This window comes from Emys orbicularis, chromosome 15 (assembly GCF_028017835.1).
Source record: "Emys orbicularis isolate rEmyOrb1 chromosome 15, rEmyOrb1.hap1, whole genome shotgun sequence".
NCBI classification, from domain to species: Eukaryota; Metazoa; Chordata; order Testudines; family Emydidae; genus Emys; species Emys orbicularis.
In genome coordinates this window covers 28528971-28545638 of record NC_088697.1, presented here as the reverse complement: position 1 = coordinate 28545638, position 16668 = coordinate 28528971, and the positions used below count along the sequence as shown (strand labels likewise).

General features: G+C 56.2%; 1 protein-coding gene across 1 annotated transcript; it reads left to right on the top strand.

Moving 5' to 3' along the window:
• The first annotated feature begins 2645 nt into the window (after positions 1–2645).
• On the top strand, positions 2646–15117 carry NLRX1 (NLR family member X1). The gene is made up of 8 exons (XM_065417214.1): positions 2646–2760; positions 4854–4929; positions 6391–6488; positions 7140–7756; positions 8632–10043; positions 12308–12394; positions 13749–14000; positions 14799–15117. Exons 1-8 carry the CDS (start codon positions 2646–2648, stop codon positions 15115–15117), a joined length of 2976 nt encoding a protein of 991 aa, XP_065273286.1.
• The last annotated feature ends 1551 nt before the right edge of the window (positions 15118–16668 follow it).

Here is a 16668-nt window from a genome sequence, read left to right as displayed (position 1 = left end):
TCTGGGACACTGTGACCCAGTTTGGGTTTCACCCCAAACATGCCCCTCCCACAGCAGCATCCCTGCCCAGCTATTGATAGAAGTAGAACAGCCGGGACCCCAGGCAGTGGGCTTCGCAGCACCCTGCCTTTAAATTCAATGGATCCATTGAGCTACAGGAGCATAGGGGACAGCAAAATGTGCCCGTGAAGTGGGGTGGGCATGGAGCACTGGACTTGGAGTCTGGACTCCTGGGTCCTAGTCCCAGCTTAAGTGTCTAGTGGTTACCACAAGGGACTCGAAAGCCAGACCTTCTGGGTTCTATTTCAGCTCTGTTATGGGCCTGCTCTGTGCCTCAGTTTCCCCCGCAATAAAATGGGGATAATCAATGAGACAGACTCTCCTTCAGAAAGGGCTCTGGGATGGATACATGAAAAGCATCCGGAAGGGCTAGGTGAGTCGTTACAGCTCTGGCCATGCTCAAGGGGGTGGCTCAGGAGACCACGGAGCCCAGGGAGGTTCCATAAGCTTCCCTGGGACCAGCGTTTTACCAGGGTGCCGGAAACACAAACCAGATGAGATGCGAGTCTGAGGCTGAGTCACCGCCCCAGCAGCTTGCTTTGTAGGGATTCCGGCCCAGGTAATGACAGGTTGGGGAGGGAAAGACACCCTGCTAGCATGTTGCCTGTTAACCCTTCAGTGTCCTCCCTACATCTACCAGTGATCTAATGTCCCCAGACCCAGCCACAACCACAGCACCACCGCCAAACCCAGATGCAACGACTGACTCCTTTTCTCACACTGGGCAGGAGTCTCTAAGTCTTGCAGTGCAGCTGGATGAGGACAGGGGCTGGCACCCCTCTCCCAGCACTGACAAGCCTCAGAGAAGGCAATGCCCACAACCTGCTGCCCTGGAGACAGTCAGACATGGCCTGGAGCAGAGATTGGTGCTAGTCAGTTGAGAGAGGATGAACCAGGTGTTCCCTGGACACAAATGTTCTTCTGTTCCGGCGGCTCACACAGATCGTGGATTCAGCAATTGGCAGCAGCTGTCTGGGCTGGAAACAGGCTTGTTCCGCTTTAAATGTGACTCTTGCTCCAGTTACCCTTGCCTTAGAGACACTAACCTCCCCGCTGCATTCAACAGGTGTGCAGAGCAAGGGGCCCCACGCCTGCTCGGGGGGGATCCATTCAGCCCTGACAAACGTGGATGGCAGCGGCACCCCCTCTGCTGACTGTTTTGGGCCCAGACTCTCCAAGGCAGCCCCTGGCAGGGCGCTCCCGAGCGCTGCTCTCGGCAAGGCCTGACAGCAGCAGGCCAGCTTTCAGCTTGACAGCTGGAGTCTCTCGCCCCTGCTGCTTTAAGGGGAGGAGGCTACGGGTTTGCCCTGAATGTGTGTCTCATTCCTCCAGCAGCACAGGCTGCCAGGCCCAGGATAGAGGGCTCTGTGCCGGCTGTCAAGGGCTCTGTGCCGGCTGCCACTGCTGCACTGGAGAGAGACATGAATGCAAGCAGGAGACAGTCTCCTCCCCATGCCAACGTGGGGAGGGCATCCGGCAGTGGGGCCCCTGGGATCCGTCTGGTAGAGAAGGAGTCACCGGCCTGTCCTTCCCCTGACTGCCACTGACAGGCCAAGGGGAAAAGCCTGTAACCACTCAGGTATTTGGAGGGGGGCGGGCGTAAGGGGGAAGAGGATGGATCTTTCTTTCTCTCCTCTAAGGCTACAGAGCTGCCAACTGTCCCCACGTCAGCGAGACTCTCACCTTTGGTCTCTTTCTTAAAGCCCCCACCCCTGAGGTCATCTGATTGTGGGAGACTCTCTAAACGGCACCAGCCCCAAAGTAAATGTGAAGCCTCTCGGCGGGGGAGAGAAGCCTGGCTCCCCAAGAAGGCAAAGAAAGACTCAAATGTCATTATTGAATAAGTAGTATGATCTTCAGGTGGGGAGGGCCTGACTCATGATTTTGAAGGGGGGGGGGTGACACTGCTCCTTCCCCTCCTCCTCTGCCTCTTCCTTCTCCCTGCCATAAATTAACTGAATGAGAACAGCTGCAGCCCCACGCTCGGGTGATTGGTTAAGAACTATTGTTTTGCCTGGCCCAGAGACCCTCCTTTGCCGGTGGCAAAAAACTCCCACCAGTACAGTGGGCTTGATTCTCCTCTCGCTCACACCAGTTCCCTGTGTGAATCCATTTAAACTGGTGTGAGAAGAGAGTCAGGCCCCAAAAGTGCAGTAAAGCTGCAGGGCACCAGCTGATCGCTGCAGGGGTCAGGAAGGGATCTCCCCAGTGCTGCAGACAGGGTAGAGGACAGAGCGAATGGCCTGATACTATGGGTTTGCGTAGGGGAGAGCTGTCCTGAGGGGCCCCTCTCTGCTCCAAGATCTCTAATCTCTCTGTTTGGTGGGGAGGGCACTGTTTACGCTTGCTCCTTGGTGTGAGAGCCCAAGGAGGAAGGGTGCATGGGCTTCCGCTCATGCAAGATGATGCTGGTTCCTCAGCCCTCAGTTGTGTCCTGGAGTAGGCTGGGCTTTGATAACCTGGCCCTCACAGCTCAGTGATGGGGGACTGAGGACCCCAGCCTGTCCAGCTGGGGCACCGCAGTGGGGTGGTCCGCCTCCCCAAGTGATCGCCGTCTGCATTTCAGCTGAAGCAGGCCCCCTGCCATGCAGTGCCCGCGATGTCTGCCCCAGGCTGGGACCAGCTGGAGCAGGATCCAGGGACCCAAGCTGGGAGGCCGAGAGATTATGCGCATGCTGCTGTCCCCCAGCTCTGTACCAGGTAAGCAGCTGTTAGAACTGGCTGAGGTGAGAAGCCTCTTACCTGCCTTTCCCCAGAGCCCAATCCCTCTGGGGTGAAATTCACTGCTTCTTGTTACTGCCGCAGGCATCATGACCTTATGAGTGGGGCAGGGGAGTCAGGACACCTGGGTTCTATTTCTGGCTCTGAGAGGGTGGGAGGGTGAGAGACTACAGCAAGGGGCTGGGAGCCCAGTTCTACTCCTGGCATTGCCCCGACTCACCTGGTGACCACAGCCAAGTCACAGCCATGTCCTGTGTATGAATTCCCCACTGATGAAATTGCGTTAAGACAAAAGCACTGTGGGTGTAAGGGAGGGTGCTGGGTTCTGGGGGCTTGGGATGGCATCAGTTCTGCCTGGGCCCAGCTCACACTGCAGCCAGTCTGTGCTGCTTTATCAGAGAGGCTTGCTGGCCTAGTTATGTCACTTCTAATTGCACTTTACTGGCGGGGAGGTGGTGTTCGTGCGAAGTGTTTCCTTCTCGTTTACATAGAGGCAGTGCAGGGCAGGGGTCTGGGAGACATACCTCCTGGGGTCTATTCCCAGCTGTGCCACTGACTCCCTGGGTGACCTTGGGCAAGTCACTTTACTACTTTGTGCCTCGGTTTCCCCATCTGTAAAATGGAGTTAATGATACTGACCTCCTTAGTGAAGTGCTTTGAGAGCCGTGGATGGACAGTGCTAGAGAAGGGGCAATAAGTGGAAAATCCAGTCCTGCGTGGATGACTGCAGGGAGCTAGTCCCACGTGCCTAGCTCTGGCCCTGGACCAGGAGGCAGAGATCTCAGTGGGGAAATTCCCTGGCAGGACAGGCTGTGCCGCTGCTTGGGAAGAATTCCCCGGCTCATGTGATGGGGTGCCCTCGACGCTTGCTCATAACTTAGCACTTATAAAGAGCCTGCTTTTTACAGGTGCTGAGCACCTACAGCTATGGCTGGAGTCAGCGGGATCTGCACCAAAGCAGGCCCAGGGTGCTTCCCATCTGCAAAGCATCGCATCCTGTATTAACAGGATTGTCGTATGTAAGACACGGGAGATCATTGTCCCGCTCTGGTGAGGCCCCAGCTGGAGTACCCGCGGCCAGTTCTGGGGGCCAGGCTTTAGGAAAGATGTGGAGAAAATGGAGAGAGTCCAGAGGAGAGCAACAAAAATGATCAAAGTTTGGAAAACCTGACCTCTGAGGAAAGGTTGAAAGATTTGGGCATGTTTAGTCAAGAGAAGGCTGAGGGGGCACCTGATAAGTCTGCTAGTATGTAAAAGGTTGTTACGAAGAGGAGGGTGATCAGTTGTTCTCCTTGTCCACTGAGGGCAGGATAACAATGAATCAGCTGAGTTTGCAACAAGGGAGAGGTTGGATATTAGGGAAAACTTTCTGTCTCTCTAAGGGTAGTTGAGCGCTGGCACAGGTTACCTAGGGAGGTCGGGGAGTCCCCATCATTGGAGGGTTTTAAGTGCAGGTTAGACAAACACCTGTCAGGTTTACTTGGTCCTGCCTTAGCACAGGTGGTTGGACTAGCTGATCTCTCGAGGTCCCTTCCAGCCTGACATTTCTATGATTTCTGTGATATTAGCTAATCGATCCCCACAGCCCCCTGGGAGGCGGGGTATTGTCCCTCTCAGGGCGGCACAGACAGGGGAAATGCCAAGGCCACAGAGTAAGGCAGTGGCAGAGCCAGGATTTGAACGGTGGAGCTCCTGTCTCCCAAGCCTGTGATCTGAACATGAGCCCAGGACTCTGCAGGCAGGTGTCTCCCTGGGGCTCGAATCTGGCATCGCTGCCGTAGCAGCCTGTTCCCTGGCCATGCACAGAGGCACACTACATGGAGCTTGGTCCGGTCCAGGCCACATGGATCCAGAACCCCATCAGAATGCCGGGGAAGGGGCACAGAACCGCCTGGTTGTCTGGGCCTCAGCTGCTGGAGCAAGGCTCCTTCCTTCACCACCTTGGAGTGCAGAGGAGGAAGGGCACTGAGGGGGAGCCGGTACCCTGGGGAAGGGGGGTGGCAGGCGACGGGCACCATCCTGCATCTCTCTCAATCCTGCTCCCTCTGACCTCCTGCATTCCTTCCTTCCAGGTGCCAGGAGCAGCTTCATCCTTGGGAGGATGCTTCACCCAGCGGGCAGGCTGTGCTCCAAAACGTCCCCTCTCAGGTAGGGCCTGGAGCCCCTGCAGCAGTGCAAGGGGTGGGTGGCTAAGGCAGCTCCCCTCACATAAAGTGATTGGTCTAATTTGTCGGTGTGGGTGTTAAAGTTAATTGAGATCCTACCCCAGGACGCATGGCTTTGGTGGGGGGACGAAGGGGGAGGCTGCTGAGGCCCTCTCAGCTGGGCTCTTACTGATCTTTCAGAGGGACTAGCTCACTTGGGAGGCTGGGAACAGGCTATGGGGCCTATCGCCTCTAGGCCACCCATTCAACCCACCCCAGCTGATGACTGAAGGTTATGTGTGGGGAGCTGCTCTGCTTAGAAAAGAGACGACTGAGGGAGGAGATGATCGAGGTCTATGAAATCATGACCCGGGTGGAGAAAGTGCATAAGGAAGTGTTATTTACTCCACATAACACAAGCCGGGGGTCACCCAATGCAATTCATAGGCAGCAGGTTTAAAAGAACAATAGGAAGGACTACTTCCCACAACGCACAGTCAGCCTGTGGAACTCGTTGCCAGGGGATGTTGTGCAGGCCAATAGTATAACTGGGTTCAAAAAAGAACTAGATAAGTTCATGGCGCATAGGTCCATCAATGGCTATTAGCCAAGATTGTCAGGGACACAACCCCGTGCTTTGGGTGTCCCTAAACCTCCGACTGCCAGAAGCTGGGAGTGGACGACAGGGGATGGCTCACTCGATAATTGCCCTGTTCTGTTCATCCCCTCTAAAGCATCTGGCCCCAGCCACTGTTGGAGACAGGATCCTGGGCAAGACGGGTCATTGGGTTGACCCAGTCTGGCCGTTCTTATATAAGGTGGCTTGTTGCTATTTGGTGGCCCTTGTGAAACGAGTTTGGCCTCAGCCGCCCAGTTCCCAGTGGACGAGTATCCACATAACGAACAGCCCCCGGCACTAACAGCCCCCCTTGTTCTCTGGCTCAGAGGAGAGGTCAAAGCCTGAGTGCAGACTGGACTGCTGAATGGGTCCCTCGATGGCAGGCCTGAGGCAGATGGGTTGGGGGAAGCTTGCCTGGCTCCTGGTCTCAGGACAAAGTGGGCACGTTTTGCAGCTCAGAATTCAAACAAGGAGGGGGGTTTTCTTTGGGCTGAGTTGGAAGGAGCAGGCCCTGGTTTGTTGTCCTCAGATTCCCCATTTCCCACAATGCCCCTGGAGCTGCCATGGGTCCTACTGCAGTTGTGCTTTCCCCAGTTCTCCTCGCACCACTGTGTTTGCACACAAGCTGCTCCTCTCCTTCATTTTGGAAGCGTTTTGTCAACGGCAGGGAGGTAGTTTCCACATGGCCGGGGCTGAGGGGTTGGCGGGTGAGCTAACCATGTCTTTGGCTGGGATGTCCAGGTTCACTCAAGCTGCAGCCTGCCCCAGCTCTGGGCTGTTGGGACAGACGCTGCTGTCCCACTCTGGGATTTGCTCTCTCAACAATTCCCTGCCCCTGCCTTGCAGGAGCTTTGCTCGCTACCAAGGAGGATTCCGGGAGAGTGCGTCTCAGCCGAGCTCCACCCGGCCTGGCCAGATGGCCCTGAGGAATGTGGCCTCTTCCGGTAAGGCCCCGTGCTTCTGCCGTGCTGTAGGAGCCCGTCACAGAGGGGCAGTGCTGAGGTGGTGGGGTGTGCTCGGGACTGGGAGTCAGGTGAGCAGGCTGGGATGCAGTCACTGACCCAAGCGAGGTGCAGTGGTTAGAAAAGGAGACAGAGACTCAGGACTCCTGGGTTCTATTCCCTGTTCTGTCGCTGACTCGCTGCGGGGCCCTGGGGCCAGTGGGCTCCTCACTCTGTGTGAAACAGGGCGGGTCACCCTGCCCCTCTAACCCTTCGTAGTGTGCTGGGGGGAGAGGTCTTTGGATGGGGAAATGCTACCTCTGTACAAAGCAATATTAAAGGCACCTTCTTGGAAGGTCAGGTTGGGCTGCAGGGGGCTGGGGAGTGGACAACACCAGCCCTGGAGCACCCGGGTGGGAGAGCACAGTGCTACGACACCCTGCTGGTGCATGAGCGCTGCGCCAATACAGGAATGAAGGGGGGAGCTAGCTGGTTTTGGGGGTTCCTGGGCTTTGTTAGTGCTTGGAGTAGCCGGTGCCTGGGACTGCGCTGAGGGACTCGAGTACTGGAGGGGCTCCTGAAATTTGAAAACTTGAGACAACCTTTTCCCCTCCCCTATTTGTGAGCATCTCTGTACTCCCCCCTACCCCTCAGACGCCATCCAGAAGCACCGGAAGAGCCTGTCTGACTGGTTCAGCCACCAGCCCAATGAGGAGAGGCAGTTCGGCCCGTCCTTCTCACTGGACACCATCCACGTGGACCCAGTCATCAGGGAAAGCTCCCTGGAGGAGATCTTGAAACCCTCGCCTGACCTGACCATCCTGAACCAGCTCCAGTCCCCTTGCAGCCGGACCATTGGCCTCCAGAACCTGTTCGACGTGGACGCCTGCGGGCAGCAGGTGAAGAACGTGGTGCTGTATGGTACGGTGGGCACAGGGAAGAGCACCCTCATCAAAAAGATGGTGGTGGACTGGTGCCACGGGCGCCTGCCCCGCTTCGAGTTGGTCATCCCCTTCTCCTGCGAGGACCTGTCCCAGAGCAACGTGCCCGTCTCGCTACGGCGCCTCATCACCAAAAAGTACCTGCACCTCAAGGAGGTGGTGCCACTTCTGGGCTCCGCCAACCTCAAGGTGCTCGTCATCCTCAATGGCATGGAGCAGCTCAACTTGGACTTTCGGCTGTCTGGCACCGAGCTGTGCTGCGACCCCAATGAGGCCGTGCCTCCCTCCGCCATTGTGGTCAACCTGCTGAGGAAGTACCTGCTGCCGGAGGTTGGTATCCCTCCCCACCCGGTGCTGTGAGCCTGTGGGGGGCTGCGGGTAGAAACGGGGATCCCTGGAGCATTGCCCAAAACCCACTCCTTGGTGAGGCCTCTACCAGCCCTGACTGGCTGGTAAAAGGCACAGCAAGGAGCTTCCCCACACCCCTGTGCTGGAAGAACACCCCCGCCCCACAGCCCTTAGGAGGGAGAGGGGAGTCCAGTCTCCATGGCTCATTCAGTCTTTGGCCTCTCTGCACAAGCTGGGAACAGAGGCCAACCCGTGCCAGCTGGGAGGGTGGTTTCTTTGACAACCTGCAATTATCGGCGTAACATCTGCCTATGGCACATAGCAAATGCAACCCCAGGTGGTTCCTGACCCGAAGAACGGACAGCCTAAATGGAAGGTGGCAAATCCAGAAGGCCTGGGGGAATGGATGTCGGCGGAGGGGTGAGGCGATTGAACGGAGGGGGTTATAAGGTGGCACAACGTGCCCCATGCTAGTGCCGGCGGTTCTTACCTGTTGTGCCATCAGTACGGGCTGCGGCGTGAGGGATTTGTAGGAAAAGGCAACATGTGGGAGTCCATCAGCCAGATTGAGATCCCCCAAGTTCCCTTCACACCCACCCTCAGGTAGCGATGATGTTAAATCACTGCTGTCCTGGGCTGGATGTGAACCAGCAGCCTTGAGGTAATCATCACTTTAATCCTATCCAGTCCTCGCCCTTCCTCTTCAAGTCATTTAGTCATATAGGGCCTGACCCAAGGCACTCTGACACCGGTGAGAGGTTTTCCATTGAGGTCAGTGGGCTCTGGATCAGGCCAGTAATGGTTTGACAGAGAAAGAGGGACTACATTAAATCCCAGCTCTGTTCATCTGGTTGCAGGCCAGCATCATCGTCACCACACGCCCGTCCGCCGTGCGCCGGATCCCCAGCAAGTACGTGGGCCGCTACGCCGAGATCTGCGGCTTCTCCAACACCAACCTCCAGAAGCAGTACTTCCAGATGCGCCTGAGCCAGCCAGGCTGCGACGGCAGCGGGAGCAGCAGCAACTCGGACGAGCGGGACAACCTGGTGGAGATGCTCTCGAGGAATCTGGAGCGCCACAACCAGATTGCGGCTGCTTGCTTCCTGCCCTCTTACTGCTGGCTGGTCTGCACCACCCTGCACTTCCTCTACTTCACCAAGTCGGTGCCTCCCAGCCAGACCCTGACGGGCATCTACACCAGCTTCCTGCGGCTCAACTTCAGCGGGGAGATCCTGGACAGCACCGACTCCACCAACGTCTCCATGATGAAATATGTGGCCAAGACGGTGGGCAAGCTGGCCCACGAGGGGGTGATGTCCCGCCGCACCTGCTTCTCGGATGAAGACCTGCAGAAGTGCTTCGAGGTGGAGATGAAGACGGAGGGTGAGCTTAACCTCCTCAATGTCTTCCGCACTGACGTCTTCCGCTTCTTCCTCACGCCCTGCGTCCAGCCGGGCAAGGAGCACACCTTCGTCTTCACCATCCCCGCCATGCAGGAGTACCTGGCAGCCCTCTATGTGGTGCTGGGCGAGAAGAAGACCCTGGCGCAGCGGGTGGGGAAGGAGGTGTCCGAGGTCATCGGCAAGATAAGCGAGGATGTGACTCTGGTGCTGAGCATAGTCTCCAAAGTCCTGCCCCTGCGCATCCTGCCGCTGCTCTTCGGCCTACTCAAGATGTTCCCCCGCTTTTTCAACCGGCTCAGTGGCAAGGACCGTGACACCATCGCCCACACCATGGCGGTGGAGATGTTCAAGGAGGAGGACTACTTCAACGACGATGTGCTAGACCAGATCAACTCCAGCATCTTGGGGGTGGAGGGCCCCCTGCATCATCCTGATGAGGCCCCGGATGACGAAGTCTTTGAGCTCTTCCCCATCTTCATGGGCGGGCTCCTGTCGCGCCGCAACCGGGCCCTCCTGGAGCAGCTTGGCTGCTCCATCAAGAACCTGGCAGCCTTTGAGATTGCCAACGCTATGAAGAAGACCATGATCAGGAACAGCCGCAAGTGGCTGCCCCCATCCGAGCTGATGGACTACCTCGTCTTCCTGCATGAATTCCAGAATGAGCGCTTCACGGCTGAGGCCATCCGCTCCCTCAGGGCGATCAACCTCTCCTCCATCAAGATGACCCCACTCAAGTGCTCCATCCTGGCATCTGTCATGGGCACCACCAGCCATGAGGTGGAGGAGCTTAACCTGAGCTCATGCCATCTTGATGTCAGCAGCCTGAGGACTCTTTTCCCTGTCCTGCTACGGTGCCAGAAGCTCCAGTGAGTGCCTCCTTCTCTGATTCGGCCGGGGGTCTAGGTCATCCATTTATATCAGGGGATGCCTTGATTGTACTCCCATCAGCAGTTTGCCTGGAGCCTGAGAGCTGCGTACAATGGTGTAAACCAGTGGTTCTCAAACTGTGGGTCAGGAACCCAAAATGGGTTGCAACCCTGTTTTAATGGGGTCACCAGGGCTGGTGTTAGACTTGCTGGGGCCTGGGGCTGAAGCCAAAAGTCTGAGCCCCATCGCCAAGGGATGAAGCTCTCAAGCTTCAGCTTCACACTCCTGCAGGGGGCAGGGCTCGGGCTGCGGCTTTGGGCCCCCCTGCCTGGGGCGGAGGGGCTCGGGTTTCGGTCCCCCTTCCCGGGGTCGTGTAGTAATTTTTGTTGTCAGAAAGGGGTCGCGGTGCAATGAAGTTTGAGAAACCCTGGTGTAAACAGTTGCTGCCTTTGTCTGTTTTAAATACAAAGATACAGACCATGGAGACTATAAGTCAGGGTACAATGCTCCTTGATCTAAGCAGCCATGCTAGATTATTGCATGCTGGGACTAGTAGTCTCAATGGATAGCAACTCTTTATAGACAATGGGTCCTTTATAGGACTCTGTGGGCTGTCGTTCGGCTGTTCTTTGAACCGTGCTTGGCATCAAGGCTCTTCTAATGGTTTTCATCTCCGTATTTCAGCTGTCAGTTCCCAAACCCCTGTTGCTTTTCAGGTCCCTTGCTTTTGTGTCATTCTATCTAAAGACACCACAAATCCATTCAAGTCATTTTTAGATTATATTGCCAGCTCTGCTAACTTTTTATTAAACAAGCAGAGCAGGGAGAGAAGGAGAAAACCCTGATCTAAAGTAAAATCTGATGGGCAAATGGCTAAGATCATCAGAGAATCTTGGTCCCACTGTCTCACTTGGTACCAGAGCAATAACATAAGAACGGCCACACTGGGTCAGACCAAAGGTCCATCTAGCCCAGTATCCTGTCTTCCGACCGTGACCAATGCCAGGTGCCCCACAGAGGGAATGAACAGCACAGGTAATGATCAAATGATCCATTCCCTGTATGATATATTCCATCTCTACTCCGTGCAGGGTCTTTGGTACATCCCTCTAATTGTTTCCCCCTCCATGGATCCTGTCCGGCTGCAGAAAAGGTGGAACCTAGAGCTGGAAAAGACGGGGAGGGATAGCTCAGTGGTTTGAGCATTGGCCTCCTAAACCCAGGGTTGTGAGTTCAATCCTTGAGGGGGCCATTTAGGGAACTGGGGTAAAAATCTGTCTGGGGATTGGTCCTGCTTTGAGCAGGGGGTTGGTTGGACTAGATGACCTCCTGAGGTCCCTTCCAACCCTGATATTCTATGATTCTATCTAGTCCAGGTCCTGGCCAGTTGCAAGAGTCTTGTTTTTAAATATGTCTGGTATTGCAATCTCACCTTCTACCAGAAGGCGGCAAGCTGCGATCAGGGAAGAAAGAAAGGAAAGAAAATACAGCGGGGCTGAAAAAATGTCCCATCCCTTTGGCCAGAGAAGAATCAATACAAAGACAATCCGGGAGGGAATCCATGGTGGATCCTTCTCTCTCCTCCAACATCTGAATTTCCCGTCCTGCTGGGGACTGTTCTCCCATGTACATATCTCTGGGATTCTGTCCAAGAGCTGTCATTTAGTCTTCTGGCTGGTACTGCCCCACTTCTGGTCTGTGCATGAAAATGGGGAGCATTTTCTCCCTGTTTGGGAGAAAATACTGTATTATCTTCCAAGCAAAGGTGATGGCTGCCTTATGGCTGATCCACAGCTTGGTGGGCCTGCCAGGAGTAATACTGAGCGTTTACAGGTTAAGCCTGACATTCTCTGGTGGGTGGGGGTGGGAAGGTCAGTGTTGTTAATACTGATGGGGAAATGACTCACCCAAGGCTGCTTAGTGGTAGAGCAGGGAACATCCCCAAGAGTCCAGTTCTGTGCTTTTGGCCACAAGATGCAGGCCGCCTCTCCCATTGGGTTGCCTCAGGAGAGACCTCATCCCTTGTGATTCTCACTTCCTAGTTCTGGGGAGTCTGGCAGGCTAGGAGAGGTGGAGGGGGTGTTAGTGGGCAGGTGGGTGTGAGTCACACTGCAATAGGTGCACCTACATGCCCTCCACGTAGGGCAGTAACCTCTACTCTGCCCTCTAGGGCCAGAGTGCTGGGGAGGGGCTGGGTGTTGGCCCCATAACATGAAGGGTTAACTGGTGCCACTGCTGACCTCTTGCTCTCGCCCTGTCTCAGTTTGCAGCTCAACAGCTTGGGCCCTGAAGCCTGCAGGGAGATCCGGGACCTGCTGCTGCACGACAAGTGTGTGGTGAGCACCCTGCGGTGAGTGTGCTCAGGAAACCCAGAGCCTGTCCCCCGGAGCAGGACTCTCTCTGAGACCTACCCCTGCTGGTGAGGTCACTTCCTTAGTGTGTTCGTCTGAACTGTGGTCATGGCTTTCTGGATCTCCTGGTCAGGGGTTCAAGCCCCATGTTGGGCTCCGCTGTTACTGGCCTGAGTCTGGGGGATCCTGAGGAGGGGAGGTATTAAAGGGTAAACAAATGGCTGAGAGGGAAGGCTGGGGGCAGAGTCTGCTGGTTGTTACTTTGGCCCTTCCTAAGCAGGCTCTACACTCAGCTCAGGGCCAGCTGAAGCCACTGGCCCCCATGGTCTGTATATTGGGCAGGATCCTTTAAAGGGCTGTCAGAGGTGCTTGGACCTAGCTCTGCCAAAGGGGCCTGGATCAAGGTGGTTTTCCGGGCACCTGGCCATGGAGGCAATATCTGGCGTGCTCCATCGTCTTTCTGTTTTCCCTTTCACATTCTTTGCTGCATCCCTTCCCCTCCCGGCTCTGCATCCCTGCTCAGCCTGTGGGTCTCTCTAGCACTGGTTCAGGCAGATCTGAAGCTCCCCGCCGCACCATGGCCGGGCTGGGGGGAGCTGACTGCCAGGCCAAAGCTGTGTAGGACTACAGAACACTGCCTGACTCCGACATCTTTCCCATTTTGCTGCAGGAGGGTGGTGTCAGTTCTATGTGATGGGTGAGGGCATTATGAGGGAAATGTATCCAGAGCTGAGGAAGGCATTTGAGGGAAGAGTGGGGGGATATTTCTTGGTAAGCATTGAACAATCATATCTCCAAACCCCAAAATATTCCAATTTCGACATGCTGCCGTGGTGCCTCATGTCAGCTGTAGTTCAGTTGCTTCATGTCTCCATTCTCATCTATGCACCAGGCTCCTCAGCTGGACTACATCTACCATGATGCACCATGGCCAGGGACTCCCATGAAGTACCGCCTCCCCCTCCAAAAAGGGGAGCCGTACTGCATCATGGGAGATGTAGTCCAACCAGGGAGCCCAGCTTATAGTGGAAAATGGAAGCATGAGGCACCTGAACTACAACTCCCATGAAGCACTGCAGCAGCATTTCCAAATTGAAATATTTTGGTAATCAAATTTCTGCCCCAAATCAAAAAATTTACAATGAAAATGTATACAAAACTTTTTTTTAAAATGCTGAAATTATCTGTGGTGGGGGAACCCCCCCCTTTTTTTTTTTCAACCAGCTCTAAAGGGGACAAGCTATTCTCTCCCTTGAGTCCTCTGTTACCCCATGTCCTGCAGCACTAAGGCATGAGCAGTAAACACCCCTGGCTGCCTCCTCTCCCTCTGTGACCTTCCTGTGTCATTTTCAGGCTCTCGGACAACCCCGTGACTGAGCAGGGGGCCAAGTATTTGGCTGAGGCCATCGCAGGTAACCGCTCCCTGACACACCTGTCCCTGCTGCACACCTCCTTGGGGAACCAGGGCGTGGAAGTGATCACTCAGCACCTGGCCCAGAACCAGCACCTGAAGGAGCTCGACGTGGGCTACAATTCGGTGACGGACGAGGCAGCCTTGGGGCTGGTGGAGGTGGCTAAGAGGCATGCAACACTGAAGGAAGTGCAGTGAGTCCCCAAGCCCCTTCCCCTCCCCGTACAATGTCCTCCCTGCCCCTTCCCCTCCTGGTCAATGTCCTCCCTGCCCCATCTATGACCCGGTCAGGGTCAATGCCTTCCCCGCCCCATCCATGATCCCAGACCAGGGAGCCACAGCTCAGGCATCCAGCCCGGCATCCCCTTTATGGGCACCAGCTTCCCTCGTTGGCAGCACTCGCAGCCCATGAGACCTGGCCCCTCTCCCTCTGGGGGCTACCCCCACCCCATATTGGCTTCTTGCTGGTGGCTGCTCTAGCACTTGCCCCTTGCTGACTACTGCCCCTTGTCAATGGCAGCTGAGCTTGTCATTCATTGGCCAACCCCTCATGGCGGCTAGAGTCCTTGTCTCTCATTGGTCACTGTGCCTCCACTCATCTCTCATAGGCCACTACTCCCCTGAGCCATAGCTCATGCTTCTCTCTGATTGGTCACTGTACCTGTACTTTGCTTTAGTGGCTTCTGCCCCATATGGCTGCATGAGTCCTTGTCCCTCATTGGTCACTGCCTTGTCCTATGTATGATTCCATGCTTGTCTCTCATTGGCCACTGCATCATGTGGCTGCTTGAGGCCTTGTCCCTCACTGGCCATCATTTGTCCACTCATTTCCCATTGGCCGCGGCTCCTCTCTGAGCCTGCTCTCATTGGCTACTGCCCTTTGCGTCTGCTCCTGTCCTTTCATTTCATTGGTCACTGCCCCCCATGCTCCTCTCTCATTGGTCACCAAGGGATGCCTGGTGCCCCCCTAACCCTGCTTCTCCCTTCCCCAGCCTGTATTTCAATGACATCAGTGAGGAGGGCAAGCGAGCCCTGCACGCACTGCGCAGGGACCGCGACGGCGTCCAGGTGCTGGTTTTCCTCACGGTGGGCACCGACGTCTCCGACTACTGGGCCTTCATCCTGAGCGTGGTGCAGAAGAACCTGCCCAACTGGGACCGCGAGCGGGTCCAGCAGCACCTCAGCCTGCTGCTGCAGGACCTGGAGTGCAGCCGCCGGCAGACTGGCAACCCCTGGAAGAAGGCCAAGTTCCTGCGGGTGGAGAACGAGGTCAAGAAGATGCTGGTTAAAATCCAGCAGGGAACCCTCTAATGCGCCCCTCCTCCCCTCTCCCATGGGCCTGCACCAGCAGGATGGGAGGATGCAATGGACATAAGGGCTTAACTGGGTTCCAGGGAGTCACTCTGTTAACCATTTCCACCACCACCACCACCCCAAGAGCAGGGTTCACGTGGGTGGCTGGGGAGTCTCTGCTAGGAGCAGAGAGTTACTTGCGGCACCACAGAGTGTGGGGGTCCGGGCAGGAGAAGCCCCAGTGCCAGGACAGCAGGAGGCACTGTTTTAGGCATGGAGCGAGATGTGCTGGCAATGCTGGGCAGTAGAAAAGGAGGAGGTGGGGTGTGGTCAGAGCAGCTGGTCGGGGTGTGGGGAAGCTTGCACAGCACTGGTCCTGGCTTTAGATGGCACCGTCGCTCCCTCACTTGGATCCCATCTGCGCAGCCACAGCCACACGTACCTCAGGGATACGCCCAGTGCTAGGGTTCACTGGGTTATTTCCCAAGCAGATCCTGGCCCCTGGCCTCCCTTCCTGGAGTGCACTGAGGCCATGAACCCTGCACTCTCACGTGCTGTCTCTGAGCCATGCCCAAGTAGAACTGCAGTGAAAGCATCGCCAAGAACCTGGAGCCACGGAGCATTGCCCCTTGGGAGCCGCCCCGTGCCTCCGGCTGGGAACCCATCTGCCATTCCCAGACAGCAAGCGGCCATTGCCAAGGCTGGTGAGACCCCGGCTCTGCTCCCAGGGAGCCACTTTTGTTCCAAGGGAGGGGGGACGGTAGACTGAACTCCACGAAGTCTGAAAATAGTTCGGCCATCGGTCATGCCAAGCACAGGACAGGTTTGCATGGTAGCAATGGAGGCAAGACTCTTAAGGGCACCAGAGAGGGCTGAGAGCCAGTGATCAACCAAGGGCCTGAGTCTCCTGGACCTTGTGGAGTCATTTTTTCTAGGGCCCAGTGGCTGCCGACCGCTCCCATTCTGATCTGGGAGCATTTGACACCCACCGTGCGCTGGCGTGAATGACAGCGCCGGGGAATTGGGCCCTGGGAGTCCATCCTGCGGGGGCGGGTTGGGTGGACTGGAGCAGCATGAGGCCCAATGTTGGGGGGAGCGGGCTGAAGGGTGGAGCAGCTCTGGAGGTTGTTCCCAGTATTGGACGCTGTTGTGCAGTTCTATGTATCATTGAAACTAAAACACTTTTGTTTCCACGAACGTGAGATGTTACCAAACTGGTCTGTTCTTCTGCAGCCAGAGCCTTCCCAAACCCATGCTACGTCTCTCCTGCCATCTGCCTGGGGAGTGCTACCCGCTCCCATCCCTGCAGTACTTCTGTACGGGAGGGGGGGGGGGGGGAATTTCCTTGGCACTTCATGGGCTGGTTGGGGATGAGGGGAGGGGATTGGAGATTGTGCCATAGCCAGGCTATGTGGGCATGGTGTGGGTGGGGAAGCAATCCAGGGATGAGGAAGGGACCCACCTCATGGCTCGTCGGTAGGAGAGAAGGATCGGGGGTTGCAGGGCCTTAACCTGGTGAAGCAGCTTCAGGCATGGGCCCACCTGGGGGTTGGCTTTGTGGCTGGCCTG